The sequence below is a fragment of the Microchirus variegatus genome, assembly GCF_963457635.1.
Source record: "Microchirus variegatus genome assembly, chromosome: 3".
Lineage (NCBI taxonomy): Eukaryota > Metazoa > Chordata > Actinopteri > Pleuronectiformes > Soleidae > Microchirus > Microchirus variegatus.
The window spans coordinates 15224343-15241018 of record NC_139804.1 but is presented as its reverse complement, the minus strand read 5'-3'; the positions used below and the strand labels follow the sequence as shown (position 1 = coordinate 15241018).

Sequence of the window (16676 nt, the reverse complement as noted above, 5' to 3'; positions counted from 1 at the left end):
AAAGGTAGGCTGTTCCACAGCTTGGGGGCTGAGAAGGCTCTGTCCCCACGAGTAGAGAGTCTGGACCGAGGTACTGCCAGAAGCAGCTGGTTTGTTGACCTAAGTGCTCTGCAGGTACTGTGAGGCTGTACGAGCTCTGATAAGTACGATGGTACCAGACCATTCAAACACTTAAAAACAATTAATAAAACCTTGAACTGGATCCTAAAATGAACAGGCAGCCAGTGCAAAGATGCAAGGACAGGACTGATATGATCACGCCGTTTCTTTCCAGTCAGCAGGCGGGCGGCTGCGTTTTGGACCACCTGTAAACGGCGCAGTGCTGACTGGTCGAGACCAACAAACAAAGAGTTGCAGTAGTCTAACCGTGAAGTAATAAAAGTGTGAATGACTTTCTCGAGATCATTCCTGGGGAGATAAGCCTTTACTTTTGCTAATAATCTTAGCTGGAAGAAGCTTGTTTTCACAACGGAGCTGATCTGTTTCTCGAACCTAAAGTCACTGTCCAAAATAACGCCAAGGTTTCTTGCATATGGGTGACAGTAAGGCTTCAGGGTGCCTATGGCACTGTCATAGCCATCTAAGAGGTTTTGTTGCCCGAATAAAATAATCTCAGTTTTATTTTTGTTCGTGGAGAGAAAATTCGCCTCCATCCAAGATTTAATGTCATTGAGGCAGTCTAATAAGACCTGGACAGAGGCATCAAATTGTGTTGATTGATAAGTGATACACACTTTGTTGTGAAGCTTGAAGTTAACTACTTCAGTTAGTAACACCCAAATAATAATGTTCATTCAAACTGATGCTTGGGTGTTTTTATGTGTGTGTTTTGGGTCATTGTCCTGTTGCATGACCTGCGACTGAGACCAAGCTTTGTGACACTGGCCAGCACATTTCTCTCTAGAATCCCTTGATTTCATTGTACCCTGCACAGATTCAAGACACTCTGTGCCAGATGCAGCATAGCAGCCCCAGAACATAACAGAGCCTCCTCCATGTTTCACAGTAGGGACTGTGTTCTTTTCTTGATATGCTTCATTTTTACGTCTGTAAACATAGAGCTGATGTGCCTTGGCAAAAAGTAAAATTTTTGTCTCATCTGTCCATAGGACATTCTCCCAGAAGCTTTTTGGCTTGTCAACATGTAGTTTGGCAAATTCCAGTCTGGCTTTTTCATGCTTTGTTGTCCTCTTTGGTCGTCTCCCATTAAGTCCACTTTGGCTCAAACGACGGATGGTGCAATCTGAAACTGATGTTCCTTGAGCTTGAAGTTCACCTTTAATCTCTTTAGATGTTTTTCTGGGCTCTTTCTGTTAGCATTCGTATTATCCATCTCTTTGATTTGTCATCAATTTTTTCTCCTGCGGCCACATCCAGGGAGGTTGGCTACAGTCCCATGGATCTTACATTTCTGAATAATATGTGCAACTGTAGTCACAGGAACATCAATCTGCTTGGAGATGGTCTCATAGCCTTTACCTTTCATATGCTTGTCTATAACTCTTTCCTTCGCTTCCTCTGGTCCTTGTTGAGTGTGGTTCACACCATGTGACCAAACAGCACATTGACTACCTGTAGCCCTACATATAGGCCCACTGACTGATTACAAGATTGTATACACCTGTGATGCTAATTAGTGGACATAGCTTGATTTTTAAAACCAAAGAGACTTTTGTTTAATCATTCAATTTTAGTGAGGTGGTTAGTATCACATTTTCCTGTGGGGATACAGAGGAAGTCAGAGAAGATGTTTTTTTCACTTTACATGGACATGAACTAAATAACGTTTGCCTCACTAAAGATGAAGAATATGAGTGTGTTGGGCTCATGTCAAATTCAAAGTTGCAAAAACCAGAATGTTACTCTAGTTTGGATCAAAACCAAAGATGTGCTCTAGTGTGTGCTTTTGCGTGTTTGTTTAAATGACCTTTACCTTTATGTTCTTATCCAAGCTCTCAAGGGAATTGATGTCCAGTCCCTCTTTGCAGGCCTGCAGACAGGAAATGACTTTCTGGCTCTCGATCTTCCCCGGTCGGATGGTCAGTCCAGAGAGGCTGCCCCGGAAATACTGAGTGAACCTCGGCTTGGTCACCTCCCCACCTTCACACAAAAACAAAATGCACATACAGTTAAAATATTTCAATATATACATTGAGGCCCTACTTTCTTAGAAAGCTTTACAATGAGTCATGCAAAGCAGTAACCCAGTCAAGGGTTATATTTGGGCTGACAATAGGTCCCAAGTGGGTTTGTACGTGATTTTCATGATGACTCCACCCATATCAAAGCCCATGTCTGATTAGTACCCACTTAGTACCTAGGTAGCCTGGAAAGGGTATTAAGTGGGCATTGGCTCGAAGTGGGTAAACAAAGGTGGGGCCACCATGGACAAACCCACTTGGGCATGTCGTCCTGAATATAACCCTTGTAACCCACATGAACATGTTTGCTGGGAATATAAATATTCAAGGTAAGTTTATTCTACAGTAAGCTTTACACAGCCATGTTTGTCTCTCTCAACTGTAATTATGAGCCATGATGACCTAATCATACTTATACCAGGCCTTATGAAGCATGTCTCTGTCCTCATTATGTTACTAAATTGCTATACTCTAATAGTGTAGCCAGCTCATTCAGGCTAACAGGGATAGAAAAAGTCAGCACATTTAAAATAATGCCCTTCGAACCTCGTAAATGCCACTACCACCAAGACAAGTCTCAACACCACTCATTAGCTGAAAGGTTATTAGCTCTGGGTATCACAACCTCATCTCCTCCTCTTCTTCCTTCTTCTCTCTCTTTTAACTGTATGTATTTCACCAATTACTCTTCTTTGCCTGGCATCAATCTACAAATGCACTAAAGGTACAGAGCCATCCCTTCTTCTAATTGAATCTTCTTATTCTTTGTTTTCATTAAATCTGACCATGTTCATACATCAGACACATTAGGAGGATGCAGTGGAGTAGCCCAATGATTGCATTCCAAGAAACTGTCTTCTTGGCTTTTCACTGTATCTGTCGACCCCTCTGACACAATGGGCCTTCATACATCTGTTCTGTTGAGTGTTTGGGAGGTAAAACGATACGGTCACTGACAATCACTTATATTAATTTTGTACCGTCACTGCTGGGAATATGTGTACACAGTGTCGTTATATGGAAGCTGGCAGTTTTCCATTGTCTAAATGCTAACTACTTTTGCCAATTACTGTTAATTAGCCAGTAATTGTCTGGAAGAAGCAAATCAACCACTTGCTACACCACTGTGACTACTGTTAGCCATCATAACATTACATGGGGGAGTAGTTAATTCATCTGTCTTCAGGCCTCCCCATAAGGACTTACATTACTTCATACTGCTGCCATAAGCGCAGAGGTACAGGTAAGCATTGTCCTGCTTAGCAGAACTTGAAAACTGTAAAACTGTAGTATGTAACTTTTAACTACAAAAAGGTCTGTTACATTCAAATCCATTGTCAAATGAGTTTGCATAATGCTTAAGCAGTCATAGCTCCATACAACTCTCTGTGATCCTCATGATAGCAGTGTTTAGGTCTTGTGTCACTTTGCAATGTTGCACACAGGAAATTATTTGTTTTATGATTAAGACAGCATCAGCATATTGCCTGGAAAGCAAGACACCTGCAAACAGGTTGGAGAGTGACTGAAAACATAAAGTAGCATCAATAAACATTTTCAGAAGACAATTCTGTTGTTAAAAAACCCAGTTGTTAAACAGTTTGGTGGGATAAAAATTTCTTGTTCCAGTTCACCCCTGCACTGCTGCTGTATACATGTATACTCTGACTTTAAAAAAAAGTGTGAACATATTACATCTACTTGCACTGGCTTCCAGTCCAGTCAAGGATACAATTTAAAACAGTTAGTGGTTTTTAAGGCTCTTCATGGCCTGGCCCCCAGCTACGTAGCTGATGTCATTCATCCCCATGTAGCCCCCAGGTGCCTCAGATCTTCCTGCTAAGGTCTCCTCCATGTCCCCCGGTCCCAGCTTAAGCAAAGAGGGGACAGAGCCTTTTCTGTTGCTGGCCCTCAGCTGTGGAATCAATTACCACTTGACATCAGAAATGCCCCCTCGATAACTCTCTTCAAAACCAGGCTCAAAACGTACCTTTTTATATTGGCCTTCCCTGTGCTTTAATTGTCTTACCCTGTTATGTCTGTAATTAAGTGTTGTCGGTTGATGTCATCTTAGCTTAAATTACTGTTATGCATGTGTATTTTATTTACTTATCTATTCTATTTTATTCCTATTTTATTATTCTTTATCTTACACACTTTGTACAGCACTTTGGTCAGTGCGAGCTGTGGTTAAATGTGCTTTAAAAATAAACTTTACTTACTACTTACTCTCAGAAGACCTTAAAGGCAGGCACTGATAATTCTTCTTTAACACCTTGCTTACACCTTCCTTGACTTTATACTTACATAACACTGGCTTCTCAGTTTATAGAGTGACTTCCCAGATACATGTTACTGCTTAAGAACCTATGCATATGGCAAACTATCTAACTATCTCAATCTTTAGAAATTATCCTACATGAAGAGACTCCTTGTACAACTTATATCTTGTTCAATTCTGTTTTTGTTTCGTTTTGATCCCCAATTAAATAGGACCAGACTGGCTTACTTCTCCTGCAGTGTCTGTGGCTGTAACCAGACTGGACACAGCAATGCTCAAGCTTCAATCATTGTCTCCTGACAGACAAATATAACACTGACTGGGCCCCACAAGTTGACAAACTGTACACACACAGATTGTGAGGCTGTTGCAAGGTGGGTGTCCATGGCACAACCTGAAGGGTCATCTGTGGGCACCGGAGGAACCGGCAGGTGATAGATGTGGTGCAGGACAGAGCGGTGACAGTGACATTTGTCAGTTGCTTCTCTGCTCCCCCGTCACGAGTCAAAATCCTTGCCTCATCTGTGCCAGGAGTGAGACTGAATTGTTTCAGCCAGTCATGCTTGACCTTCACGGCTGAGAAACCTAAACATTACACTTCTCTGAAATCAATGTTTGTACTGACTGTGCTTTGTTTACACCAGACACAGTTTGTCTTAATATACGTACAGTGTGCTTGATAGATTACTCTGACCACCAAAGTTGACTGACCAGTAGTTAAAGATAACAAATTGTATGAGAAAGTGGGCTATTGTGTATATCTGTACCTTTTTCTCTTAGAACCTTGTTAATAGACTGTATCCACCTTATTCCTCTGGCCCATGGCTGTTTGCCTGAATTCCTTAGTGTTTTGCATTGTAACTAGACTAGCGATTGTAAAATAAACACCTCAAAATGGATGATGTAATCATTCACTCTCTTAAAGTGAATTTTGCACTGTGAATGTAACACTATAAAAGTAGATTTGGCACCAAGTTTTATTAGGACAAGGTACAATTGGGGAGTAATGTTAAATTTAACTCAGTTAGGGGTTAATATTATAGTAAGAGTTAAATACAACTTGTTAAATTGACTCTTTTACTGATATTTTAACTGTTAGTATGTTGCACTGTGTATAATTTTCTCATTGGAACTATTGCAATGCAAGTGTCTGTATTCCCAAAATAATAAATCTAAAGAATCAAATTAACTCACTACAGATGCTGAAGCTATACATAATCTGAGAAGCTCCGAGGTGTATCAGTATTTACAGAGTAATATGTTTTATTCCACATTCAGACAGAAACAGCACAAAATGTAAACGGTAGATATAACATTAAACATTAGATATAACAACAGAAACGGAGACAGAATTAACTGAGCCAGGGGAAAAAAAACTGAAATAATGTCAAGTTTACGCTTCATGCCATTTCCGTGTGCATATTTAATGACTTTACAAACCCCTGGTGACCAACTAGTGACAAATCTAGCGACTTTATGTCATAAACCTAAATACTTAACGAGAAGGAAATGCACAATTCTGCCCCACAACTGAGATCCATTTAACTGTATTCACTTTGGGCAGTATACACACACAAGAGTCACAGACAAGAACGAGCTGTGGCTGTGCAGTGCAGCCGACTGTATGAATTCAACAGTTTTTTTTCACCCCTGTGTGTGAAAATTCTAAAGACAGGACGTGTTCTGGTGACATTTAAAGCGGACCTAGACCGAAAGTTCCAATTAACGCTGTTTTTTTGTGTGTATCTGTCATTACCATGTTTACGAAGCCCTGAGGTTTCGAAACAGACAGTTCAGCCACTGCTGACAACGCTGTGTTTTTTTGTAATCTCGGGCTCAGCGAGATCTTGAATAAAAATCTTGAATTTTGAAAAATCTTGAATCTTGAATCTCCCTTCTGGTTACGTAAACAGCAGTTCTCCTGAACAGCGGATCCTCCTGCTCCGGGCACTAGTCCGGGCACATCCGGTTGCGTACATTGAACCTCAGAAGAAGAATAGCGTCTGCTGTGGAGGTGTTTCACGAGTGTCTTCTGACTCCGGGTCAAAGTCATAAAAGGGACTGCGGCGGGGAGTCGTGAAGAAGCTATTTTTAAACATTGTTAAAACAATGTTTTGATAATGAGTAGCAGTGCATCCACCGTTCCAGAGGGGGGAGCTGCGCTTCTGAGAGCGGGTGTGCTGATTATGTCACTTCCGGGTATTGGCCAATCATAAGACAGTTGGGAAGGCTCTACACTGGCTGGCTATACACAACACACTGAGATTTCAGTCTGAAATAGTATAAGATGATTTTCCTATAGACTTCCATTCAAATGAACAGCTAGCAAAGTCATAGGCTAGTTACTCTAGACTGTGTTTCTGGTGGTTAACTGCTACTTCAATCATAATTCCCCGGAATGCTGTGGCCACGTCAAATTGTTGCCAGTGTCATCTTGTTTATTTTGTATTATTTTATTTAAGAGACCATATTTGGGGAGGGTGAATCTAAGAAAGAATGGGTTGAGCTAAAATAATGTGCACCATTCTGGTATGATTGGCTTCTGCTGTCAATCAAACTATAGTCACGCTCTAAAGCACACCCTGATTTATGGTATATTTGACTCTAAAGGAGATCATGAATTACAAAGTGGATGTCATACCATATTGATGAAACCCTGAAACTAGGGACTGAGGGATGATAAACTCCTTAGGAAATTGTTTAATGATAATATACATATACTTTCCACTTAATCCATTAACTGCATGGCATAAAAACATTTTTTTTATGCTAACACAAGAATAAGGCATTGATTTCTGAGGTGTTAGACATCAGATGAAGGTGTAGGTTACAAATCCAGGCAGAATTCAATCCACTATCCTTCTTTTAGACGGCAAAGATAATTCTGGTCTGTGCACCAGGTGGTGACCAGCGAGAGACCCTGTAATAGTCAACATCAGCTAGGGTTGCAGGAAAAAGCCCCCTTGGCTCCATCAGACAATGCCAAGTTTGACCCAGGTACCAGCAATTTCCTGCTGATGGTACAGACACATTCATCACTGCCCTGTGTGATGATTCCATGGCCTGAAAAGGTCAGCCAGGGCAGGTGGAGACACAGCTGGAGACACCAAGGAAAACACTTAATCACACCAAACTTCCCTATTGTGAAAACGTGAGAGAAATGGACTGTAGACCTTCACCTTGGAATCATCCTCACAACTGCTGACCTGCAGATACGTTACTCTATGACCAATTGCGCTCCCTTATCACCCCCAGAGCAGATAACAGAGCCCTAACAGTTGACATTAAGTACCCAGGGGATCATATTAACCCAGTGGCTTACTGGCAGCCTGCCTGCCTTAACAGACATGAGGCTGATGAAGCATTTTCCTTCACTGCTCATTTATAGAAATATCCAATGTATAGAAACAAACATGGAGGGAGCTATAAAATATCGGATTAAAGAATAACTAAACTAGTTCTACTTCCTGATGCAAGAACAATACTGTTCTTGCATCAGTATTGTCTTCTTCTGATGAAGAAAGTGTTTTGCAGTATTTGCAGTGGTTTATCCTGTAACCAGGCTGCAGTGCTACTTGGGCACCCCTGTACATTTTCATGATTTATCATGATAAATCAAATCAAATCAAATCAAATTCAAATGGTTGTTTGAATAAGAAGTTTCAGTTAAATATATCAGGATAGGAGACATATAGGAGACAAACACAGTGATATTTGAGAAATGAAATAACGTTTATATGATTTACAGAAAGTGTGCAAGAATTACTTAAACAAAATTAGGCATGTGCATAAATTTAGGCACCACAAAATAATTGTTTTGTGCATCCTCCTTTTGCAGATACAACAGCCTCTAAACGCTTCCTATAGCTCCCAATTAGAGTCTGGATTCTGGCGGAAGGTATTTTGGACCATTCTTCTTTATAAAACATCTCCAGTTCAGTCAGGTTTGATGGTTGATCACTGTGTTTTTATCTCCTATATGATATATTTAACTGACATTTCTTATCCAAACAACCAATGATTTATAAAGAAAAATCATGAAAATTTATAGGGGCAATGTTGCAAGCTGAGGAGTAATGTGATTCCTTTTTTTGTATTCCTTAAAATCCTGGCTGCCACGTTCTGAATAACGACTAGTTATAAATTCATGTACAAGTGTTTCAGCATCATCCTGACTTAAAAAAGCTCTAATTTTGGCCATGATTCTAAGGTGAAAAAATTTCGTTTTTGCAACACTGTTAAAATGGCAAATACAATTAAGGTCAGAGTCTAAAATCACTCCTAGGGTTGTAACATGTGATTTAATCTGCTGGGACAGCCTGCCAAACTTTGACTGAAGTTTCTGCCTATCTTCTAGAGGACCAAGTAAAATCTCTTCTATCTCTCTCTCTTTAGAAAAAAATGTTTGAGGATTGGACCAAGGATGGTCCCCTGAGGTACACCATACTCCAGAATCACCTAGGCTAACAACACATTTCCTGTCAGACAAGTAAGAACGAAACCAGTCAACACCAGAAAGTCCATTTCTCAAGTCGATAAACTAAAATGGAATGATCATCAGCATCAAACGCAGCACTTAAGTCAAGTAAAAAGAGAACAGCGACGTTATTCGAATTAGCTGCAACTCTGAGACCATTAACTACTTTTACGAAGGCAGTTTCCGTACTGTGTTAAGTGGGATAACAAGATGATTAAATAGTCGACTGAAAACTATTTTCTCAGTAAAAGGAAGATTAGAAATAGGCCTGTAATTGGCTAAGTCACTAATGTCAAGATCAGGTTTCTTGAGGAAAGGTTTCACCACGGCTGTTTTAAAAGCAGCAGGGAAAATGGCAGACTGCAGAGACGTGTTGACAATTCTGGTAGTGTGATTAGCGAGGCACAAGAGACTAGATTTAAAAAGTTTCATTGGAATAGGGTCGAGTGAGCATGTGGATGACTTCATTTTGTTTATAGTGGCACTGATTTCACTATCTGTAACTAAATTAAGAGATGTCATAGATGGAGGCGTGCTAACAGGTAGATGGCAGATGGTCGTTGAATCTGTGACTAAAATACTGGACCTAATGGTATCAACTTTTCCTTTGAAAAATAGTACGATGAGAGGCACACATATCTCAAAAGAAAATGTTTTTGACGAGTCCAGAGAAACAATCTGTGTTCAGCTTTATAGCCACATATATTCAACATATATACGACTCGCACTACCACTGAGCTACCGTCCGTGTGTTCATATTGATATCGTCTGGTCTTCCACATGGATTTCTAGTTACAGGCCATTCACCCTTGAAAAAAACAAGCAGTTTAAAAAAAATACACACAATGGACAATGCGGATCTTTGCCAAATGGTTATGTGGAGCCAGGGCGCAAACTTTATTGTGATTTTCAAACTATTGTCCTCCACTTTGTTGATTGTTTAATGCACCTCCAATTAACACTTGTCTCTCTGGATCTACATTGTTGGAGTCAAGAACAAAACCACCTCTGTATGGTTACAATCAGCTTTGGAATGCGTTTTTAGCTTCCCAGACATGCAAAAAAATCAAGCTACTGTAAATACAATCTGGATATACATGTGGGCTGTTGTGTAAACAAGGCCTAATATGGCATGAACAATGTGTTTCAGTTCAGAACAATAACTACACCTATTAGCATGTTTCATTTAAAGCCACATTTTGTATATTCAAAGTCAACTCCTGCATATTTAAAACTTGCTCGTGCATACTTGTAGCTGTCTCCTGCTCTTGCTGGTTCCCTGCCAGGTACCAGATAATCAAGAGAGTGAAGTCTGTCTCATAAAACCACAGAATCACATTTTGCTTTTCCTGCAAGTTTCCTGTTTTATTTCATTTCCCCCCATCCGCTCTTTAGATCTCCACGTATACACTCAGCCCCTTCCTTGACAGATGTTATCAATTTCTTTATGGCTAGAGAAACCATGAAGGGCCTCAGACAGAGGGTAAAAAAAGAGAAAAGAAGTGAAGGCAGAGGAGCAGGGATTACTGAGACACTGTGGAGTGGGAATGATATGGCTGATAAAACCGCTGATCATTCCACTTTACAGAGACTGGTTTTTATTTGGTGTCATCTCTCTGTGGCTCCTCTTCGCAGCCCTGCTTGCTCTATAGATTTTCACTCCCATCCTTACTCTGCTTTATTTGCGTCATTTCCAGAGGAGCAACAGATGAGATGGCAGAGGTGCGGATATGGGGTCATTATTTAAGAGTAAGTGTGAGAGATTTAGTAGTCTCACTTGCTCTGTGATTTATAGCACACATCCCTGTATCGGCGTGCCTGTTTGCCTTTATCTGTTTATTCCACTGTATATACGGAGATATTTATGTTTCAATTTGCGCATATGGGTAAACGTCAACACTTCTTCCTGCTCTAGACTCTGGGAGAAGGCGAGGAGCAGTGTGTGATTATGACACAGTTGAGGGAAGAGAAGAATGAGACGAGATGACTATGTTGCTTTCCGTTGTCTGACTGTCACACACTTCTGAACACAGGCACACACACTCCACCAGGTCAGAGGCTAAAAATGTTAGTTGACTGTGTGAAAAGTGCAGAGCCAGCACTTACTCCCTGAAGTGAAGGAGGATGGATGGGCAGGGGCCACAATCAATATTAGAAAATAGGATGGAACAAAAATGAACAAATCATTTATTAACGGTGGAGCATTTTATATACAAAGAGGTTTAAATAATAAAAACCGACTTGAATCCTACATGACTATGATGACTGATGACTATTGTTTTACCATAAAGGACAGTGTCCATTTTTGGACATTATTCTGATACAGTATTAGATTATGCAATTATTAATCATTCATACGCATAGATATTAGGGTAGAGGGGGAAGTGAGAGTTCCACACACAAAGGCTGTTCCTTTTTATCAAAGGTTTGGATAGTCATTCGAATTTGGATCTCTAACCCCCGTTCAAGTTCAAAATACACAGCCTACAGTAATTTGTCACAGACTGTTTTGCCAGGAGCTTTGCAGGATCAGGGCTGCATGCTGGTAGGTCAGTTTCTGTTGCTGGCCACTGATCTAAAGTATTTGCTGAATGGTCCAGCAGTACGATGACTGCAGATTGGCCTGGAATCCACTAATAACCATCACATAATGAAGACAGTGGAGTTATGTTCATTTACTGTGAAAATAAATACTTCTTCCAAGCTGACAGTCACCATATCAGAGCATCGGTGAAGTGGAGTGTGAAAGTATTTCTGGTTCCACACCATACACAGCAAAGTAACAAGCAAATGTGTGAGCTCACCTGTTCGCTGCTGTTAGCGAGGAGGCAATTATATTTCTATCTCACGCGATTAATGGTCACGGTGGAAGTTTGATCTCAACTTTAGGAAAAACAGCCCTCAAGGATATGATTATATAATCCCTTGCATGTATTAAAAACTGTGGGTTAGCGTACACGTCTTACATTGCAGTAAAATTTCTCTAAGTTATTTCTCAAGTTATTTTAGGAAGTCCAGGACACAAGTTTAATGAGATGTGCTGTGACAATTTTTGCCATAACAATTGCTCAATTGTGTGAAGAAGAAATCATCAAGTGTTACAGATTAAGCATGAAATAAATGAGGCCCAATCCATTGTGCTTTTACTGTTTGATCACATTGTGCAAATTTTGGTGAGGGGGCAGTGATGTGTGCCGATTATTTAATTGCTTATGTAATTAGGTATATTTATTTTAAATATAATTTGTACCAATGACTTGGAGCTATCGGCTCGTTTCCAGCAACTAGGAGGTTTTTGACCATAAAAACAAGTTAATATATGTTAATAGACCTCCATAACTTACATATATGTGTAGGGGTGTGACGAGATCTCGTGCCACGAGATCTCGCGAGATTAAACTTGACGATATTTCTCGTCGCGGTAAAAAACTGTCCCGCGAGATTTGTGACCTAAAGAAGGAGAAGGAAAAGAAGAATTTTTGTTTCAATTCGTGGAAGAAGACGTTTATTAAAAGCTCATCCTTACATCAGGGTTTCCCCCAGTGTATTATAAGCCTGGCGGGTCACCAGCGTTGCTTGTTTATTTATTTAAAATAGATTTTTTTATACACCTCGGGGAACAAGAGCGCATGTAATCAGCGCAGCGCACGCTTGTCCATGTGCCGATTGAAACCCAAGTCACACTATCAAGTCCGTCATTATTACAGTTACATCATTCTTGTCAATAAAGATGTTATATTTAGGGATGCAGCGATAATTCGGTGGTCGAAACACGCACCTGTTAAACGCTGGAAAGTCTCTGCGCAAAAGTGAAACTTGGCTGCGTGCGGCACAGATTATGAACTCTCCGCGACATTCATTACACAGCAGAGAACATTCTCTCTCTTTGAGCAGTTAACTTAAGACATCAGCTCATCTGATGCATCTGTTATTCCCTTAATTACAGCTTTAAAGCGTCTTCTTTCACAAAGACCACGGAGTGAAAACGATGAAAAGGGCGCTCTGCTCTTCAGAGTCTGTCACGTTTTACTCAGATCACCTGCACTTTAACGTGACTGTACTCCATCCTCGTCATAAAGATCTTTATTCTTATGTGGGGATAAAACACGTAGAGAAATTATCCAGTCTGCTTTGGAAGAGACCGCTTGGAGACGCAGGAGCGCAGAGCGAGGAACGGCGCAGGAGAGGGAGAAGAGAACAGCGCAAGGGCGGTGTGCAGAAATAAAAGGGCCGTTTGTCTGCACCAGATGAGGCAGATGAGGGGGCTCTACCACTTTTATGTTTATGTTGCTTTATTTTACTTTTAAATGTAACCATTGCATGGCTTGTTTTTAAGATTCACTGGCCAATTACTTAATTAATATTTAACTTAAGTGAAAAAAATGTATATTATTTATTTAATTTCAAGAGTGTCTTTTTGCAAGACTCTATAGTTGGTGTTTAAGTATTGTTAATAAATGTCTTACAATAACACATAATAGTCATAATTAAACATTTCCAGTGAACTTTTAATTACATTTTTTACAAAGTCCAGTCATATATATTGTCATTGTAATTTTCTCAAAATCTCGTCTCGTCTCGTCTCGTTCTCGTGAACCCAATATCGTGTCTCGTCTCGTCTCGTGAGCTAAGTGTACCGTCACACCCCTATATATGTGTGATAGGACCATTCTAGGTCCGCTTTAAGTCTTTATAACGGATCTACAGTTTGGCACTGTGTGGCATGATCTTTGTGTCGAAAGTCGCCGAAAAAACAACAAAAGCACTGGAATGTGATGTGATGTGTGACCACACCCTAACTAGGAATCGATTCACAGCGATCAAACAACCCTAATTCACGAAAAACCCTCATTTTGAAAAAAAAAAAAAACATTCTTTGTTTACACGGTTTGCGCTGGGCCGACTTGTTCCCTCTTTTGCCGTGGCGGGTCACTGGGTCCTTTTCTCAAGGCCTTTCTGTAGCACCGAAAGCACCATAATGTTTGGAGACTTTGGCCTTAGCATTCTCTGGAGTTTGTGTATGTTTATAGTTTGTGGCTATAGCCCATTATGCCCATATTATTAGTCCACTTGTTTCGAAGACAAAATAAAACAAATGTGTCTCTTTTAATGAGCACACTGACAAATTACACGCCAACTTGCTGGAGCAAACATGAGATCAATAAAAACCATGTGACACACCTGTGATGACAGAATTTACACACTAGCTGCAGCTCTAAAATCCAGCCACGGTGCATGAGAACAATTTCAGTGGATAAATCTGCGATATCATTATTCTATCTGATATTCATTTCATATTCATCAGGACAGAATCAATTTCTATTAGACAATGCTGACAAGCTTGTTAAGTGTTATGAACCATGAAACTCAATCATGAAATTTAATTAAACACCGCAGAAAATAGCACTGTTGTGTAAGGCCCCAATTGCTTTGAGATCACAAATGTTTTTGATTTACTCTGTCGACCGTGTGGTTGGGTTATATCGTGTCATATCCTGTCTAAATCATCTGCTGATGCCAGTGAGTAAGCTGCAGAGGAAGCATTGACGCATTTGATGGTGTGACTTTGGTTTCAATCGGCACCTGGACATGTAATCGGCGGGCTCAGCTCCCTTGTTCCCCGGTTTAGAAAAGTCAGTTGTGTGTCCATGGTGGTGATGCACGGGTGGTGCCACAAATGAGCGGTCCCCGGAACATTTCCCCAGACAAACAATGACGGCATTTCAGTCACATTATGACAATTTCCGCAATATTCCGCGTTTAATAATAGATTCTGTTTTTATTGGCTAACGCCACGATTATGTTTCATAGGGCCCTACACTCGTCTGTGTGTGACAGTGAGTGGGGTTGATAGCTGATGTTTTTTTTGCGGATCTGCACAAATCACGTAAGTCACCCATTTCATATTCATAACAGCAAATTTCGCCGAAAGGCTAGATCTCAAGATCCAATTCTGCACTTTCCTTTACACTTAATGAATAATTTGACTGCACTATCTTGTCATATGCTTGTTGTATGTATCTGGTAAAGGTTGTGAAAGCTCTCGATCCTTGGTCAGTTAATAAATACTTGACTTAATATGCTACCCCTGACTTTATGTGGTTGCTGGACACATCCTGTTTAGCTATTTGAATCATACAGCATTAGATTTATGTAAATAATTTTTGTTTATCAAGTTGCCATCTAGTGGACACAAGAAGGACTCTGTTAATCATCTAACAACAAATTGATACTGTCTTGCTTTATGCACCTATTGAATGGGTCACCAGGAGCCACCACTGGAATGCAATGGACTGGCTACCTGTCCAGGGTCAGCTGGGATTGGCTCTAGCCCCCTCACGGCCCTCCAGATGTGGGGGATAAAGTAATAGACAATGAGTGAGTGGCAACCCCTTAAATGAATGCAAACTAAAGTAACAAGTTGTCTTCAGATATTTGTTTTCTTTTGTCCATGCAGTTGGACAAATGACAAGCTCATTCTTACCATCAAGATGCTGGATGCTCGTCTATCACTCGTCTGCCCTTTGAAAAGGCAGCCTGCTGTGGCTAATGGTCTACAATAAGATTCCACTATTGCTTTTACAACACTTCACAGAGGCTTATCCCCAAAGTAGAAAAGCAGACTTGTAGTCTCTGAACACTCTATTCTATTGAAGGCTTTTTTAATCCTTCTAAAGGCTGTCAGTGTTCAATGAAAGAAATGGGAGTGGAAGAAGAGAGGGAGCAAAGAGCGGAGGGATAAAAGTGACACAAGATGACCTGGTCCTGCAGAGAAAAAATACATTTGAACTCTTTATCCAAGGCTAAGCATCAGTGAGCAGCCTCATTTGGGCGATCACACCAACAGTCGTCTACACGGTGTGAAAGACAGGACTTTTACTCTGCCCTTGTGCAATTAGTGGCAGCTATCACTTTGGTGGACAGTTTAATTGTGTTAACTTTCATTTAACAGGTAAAAGTACAAAGCCTACAGCAGTGTGGTTCAATAGACATAGAGTGTGTGTGGTTGACTGGGCTGCCTGTGGTCCAGATCTGTGTCCTATTGAAAATGTATGGCACATCATGTAGATGAAAATCAGGCAAAGACAACCACAGACTGTTGAGCCATTATTGTATTGTTGATGATGAAAAAGTGCAATAGATTATTACAGACTTCAGTGTTTATTGCATTTTTAGATAGTTTTATGGAATGTCATTAGCAAATATTGTACAATTAAGCGGGAGATTCTTGTGGCATTCACAGCGAAGTCAGCATTGACTATTTGTCAATGCCTCATACATGAAAACGGTTAATATCTAATAGAAATTGCTCTGCCCACCCACCTTGCCAGCAGGCCCCGACTGTCAGCTGCATATCAATCTGTGACGGGTGGATGGGCCAGTCGTCTGTCACCAGGTAGGGGTCATAGGTCACACCATCCACGTACAGTGTCACCACTGGGAACTCCACATTGATGACATAGTAGTGCCATTCCTTATCACAGATCTGAGGATGAGAGGAAGAACAACAGAGTCATTAAGCAGATTATTGTCCATCACTACAGGTTTTTTAGGGATTTTGTCCGTGGATCAGTGGTAGACTAAGTTCACTGGCAGGTCAGCTCTACATGAGTCATCTTTGAACTGGAATGTCCCCAGCTCTGGTAGGTAACCTGATTAAGAGACGTAACCCCAAGCTGTTTTGGGGGAATGTGAATGAAAAAGTGTGAAATAAATAGCACTGTATGAATGTGTGAGTGAATGGGTGTGTATAGCAAAACTGTGGTGCAAACCTTTA

At 40.6% G+C, this 16676-nt stretch overlaps 1 protein-coding gene across 1 annotated transcript in view; it reads right to left on the bottom strand.

The window, feature by feature from the left end:
- Positions 1 to 16676, bottom strand: part of LOC310925381 (calsyntenin-2-like) — a gene marked incomplete at both ends in the record, with an annotated part of 357564 nt that overhangs the window by 33267 nt on the left and 307621 nt on the right. The window contains 2 exons of the mRNA XM_083887328.1: positions 1934 to 2100; positions 16223 to 16385. Of these exons, the coding sequence (XP_083743454.1) occupies positions 1934 to 2100; positions 16223 to 16385 (330 nt within the window). The remainder of the gene's footprint in view (positions 1 to 1933; positions 2101 to 16222; positions 16386 to 16676) is intronic.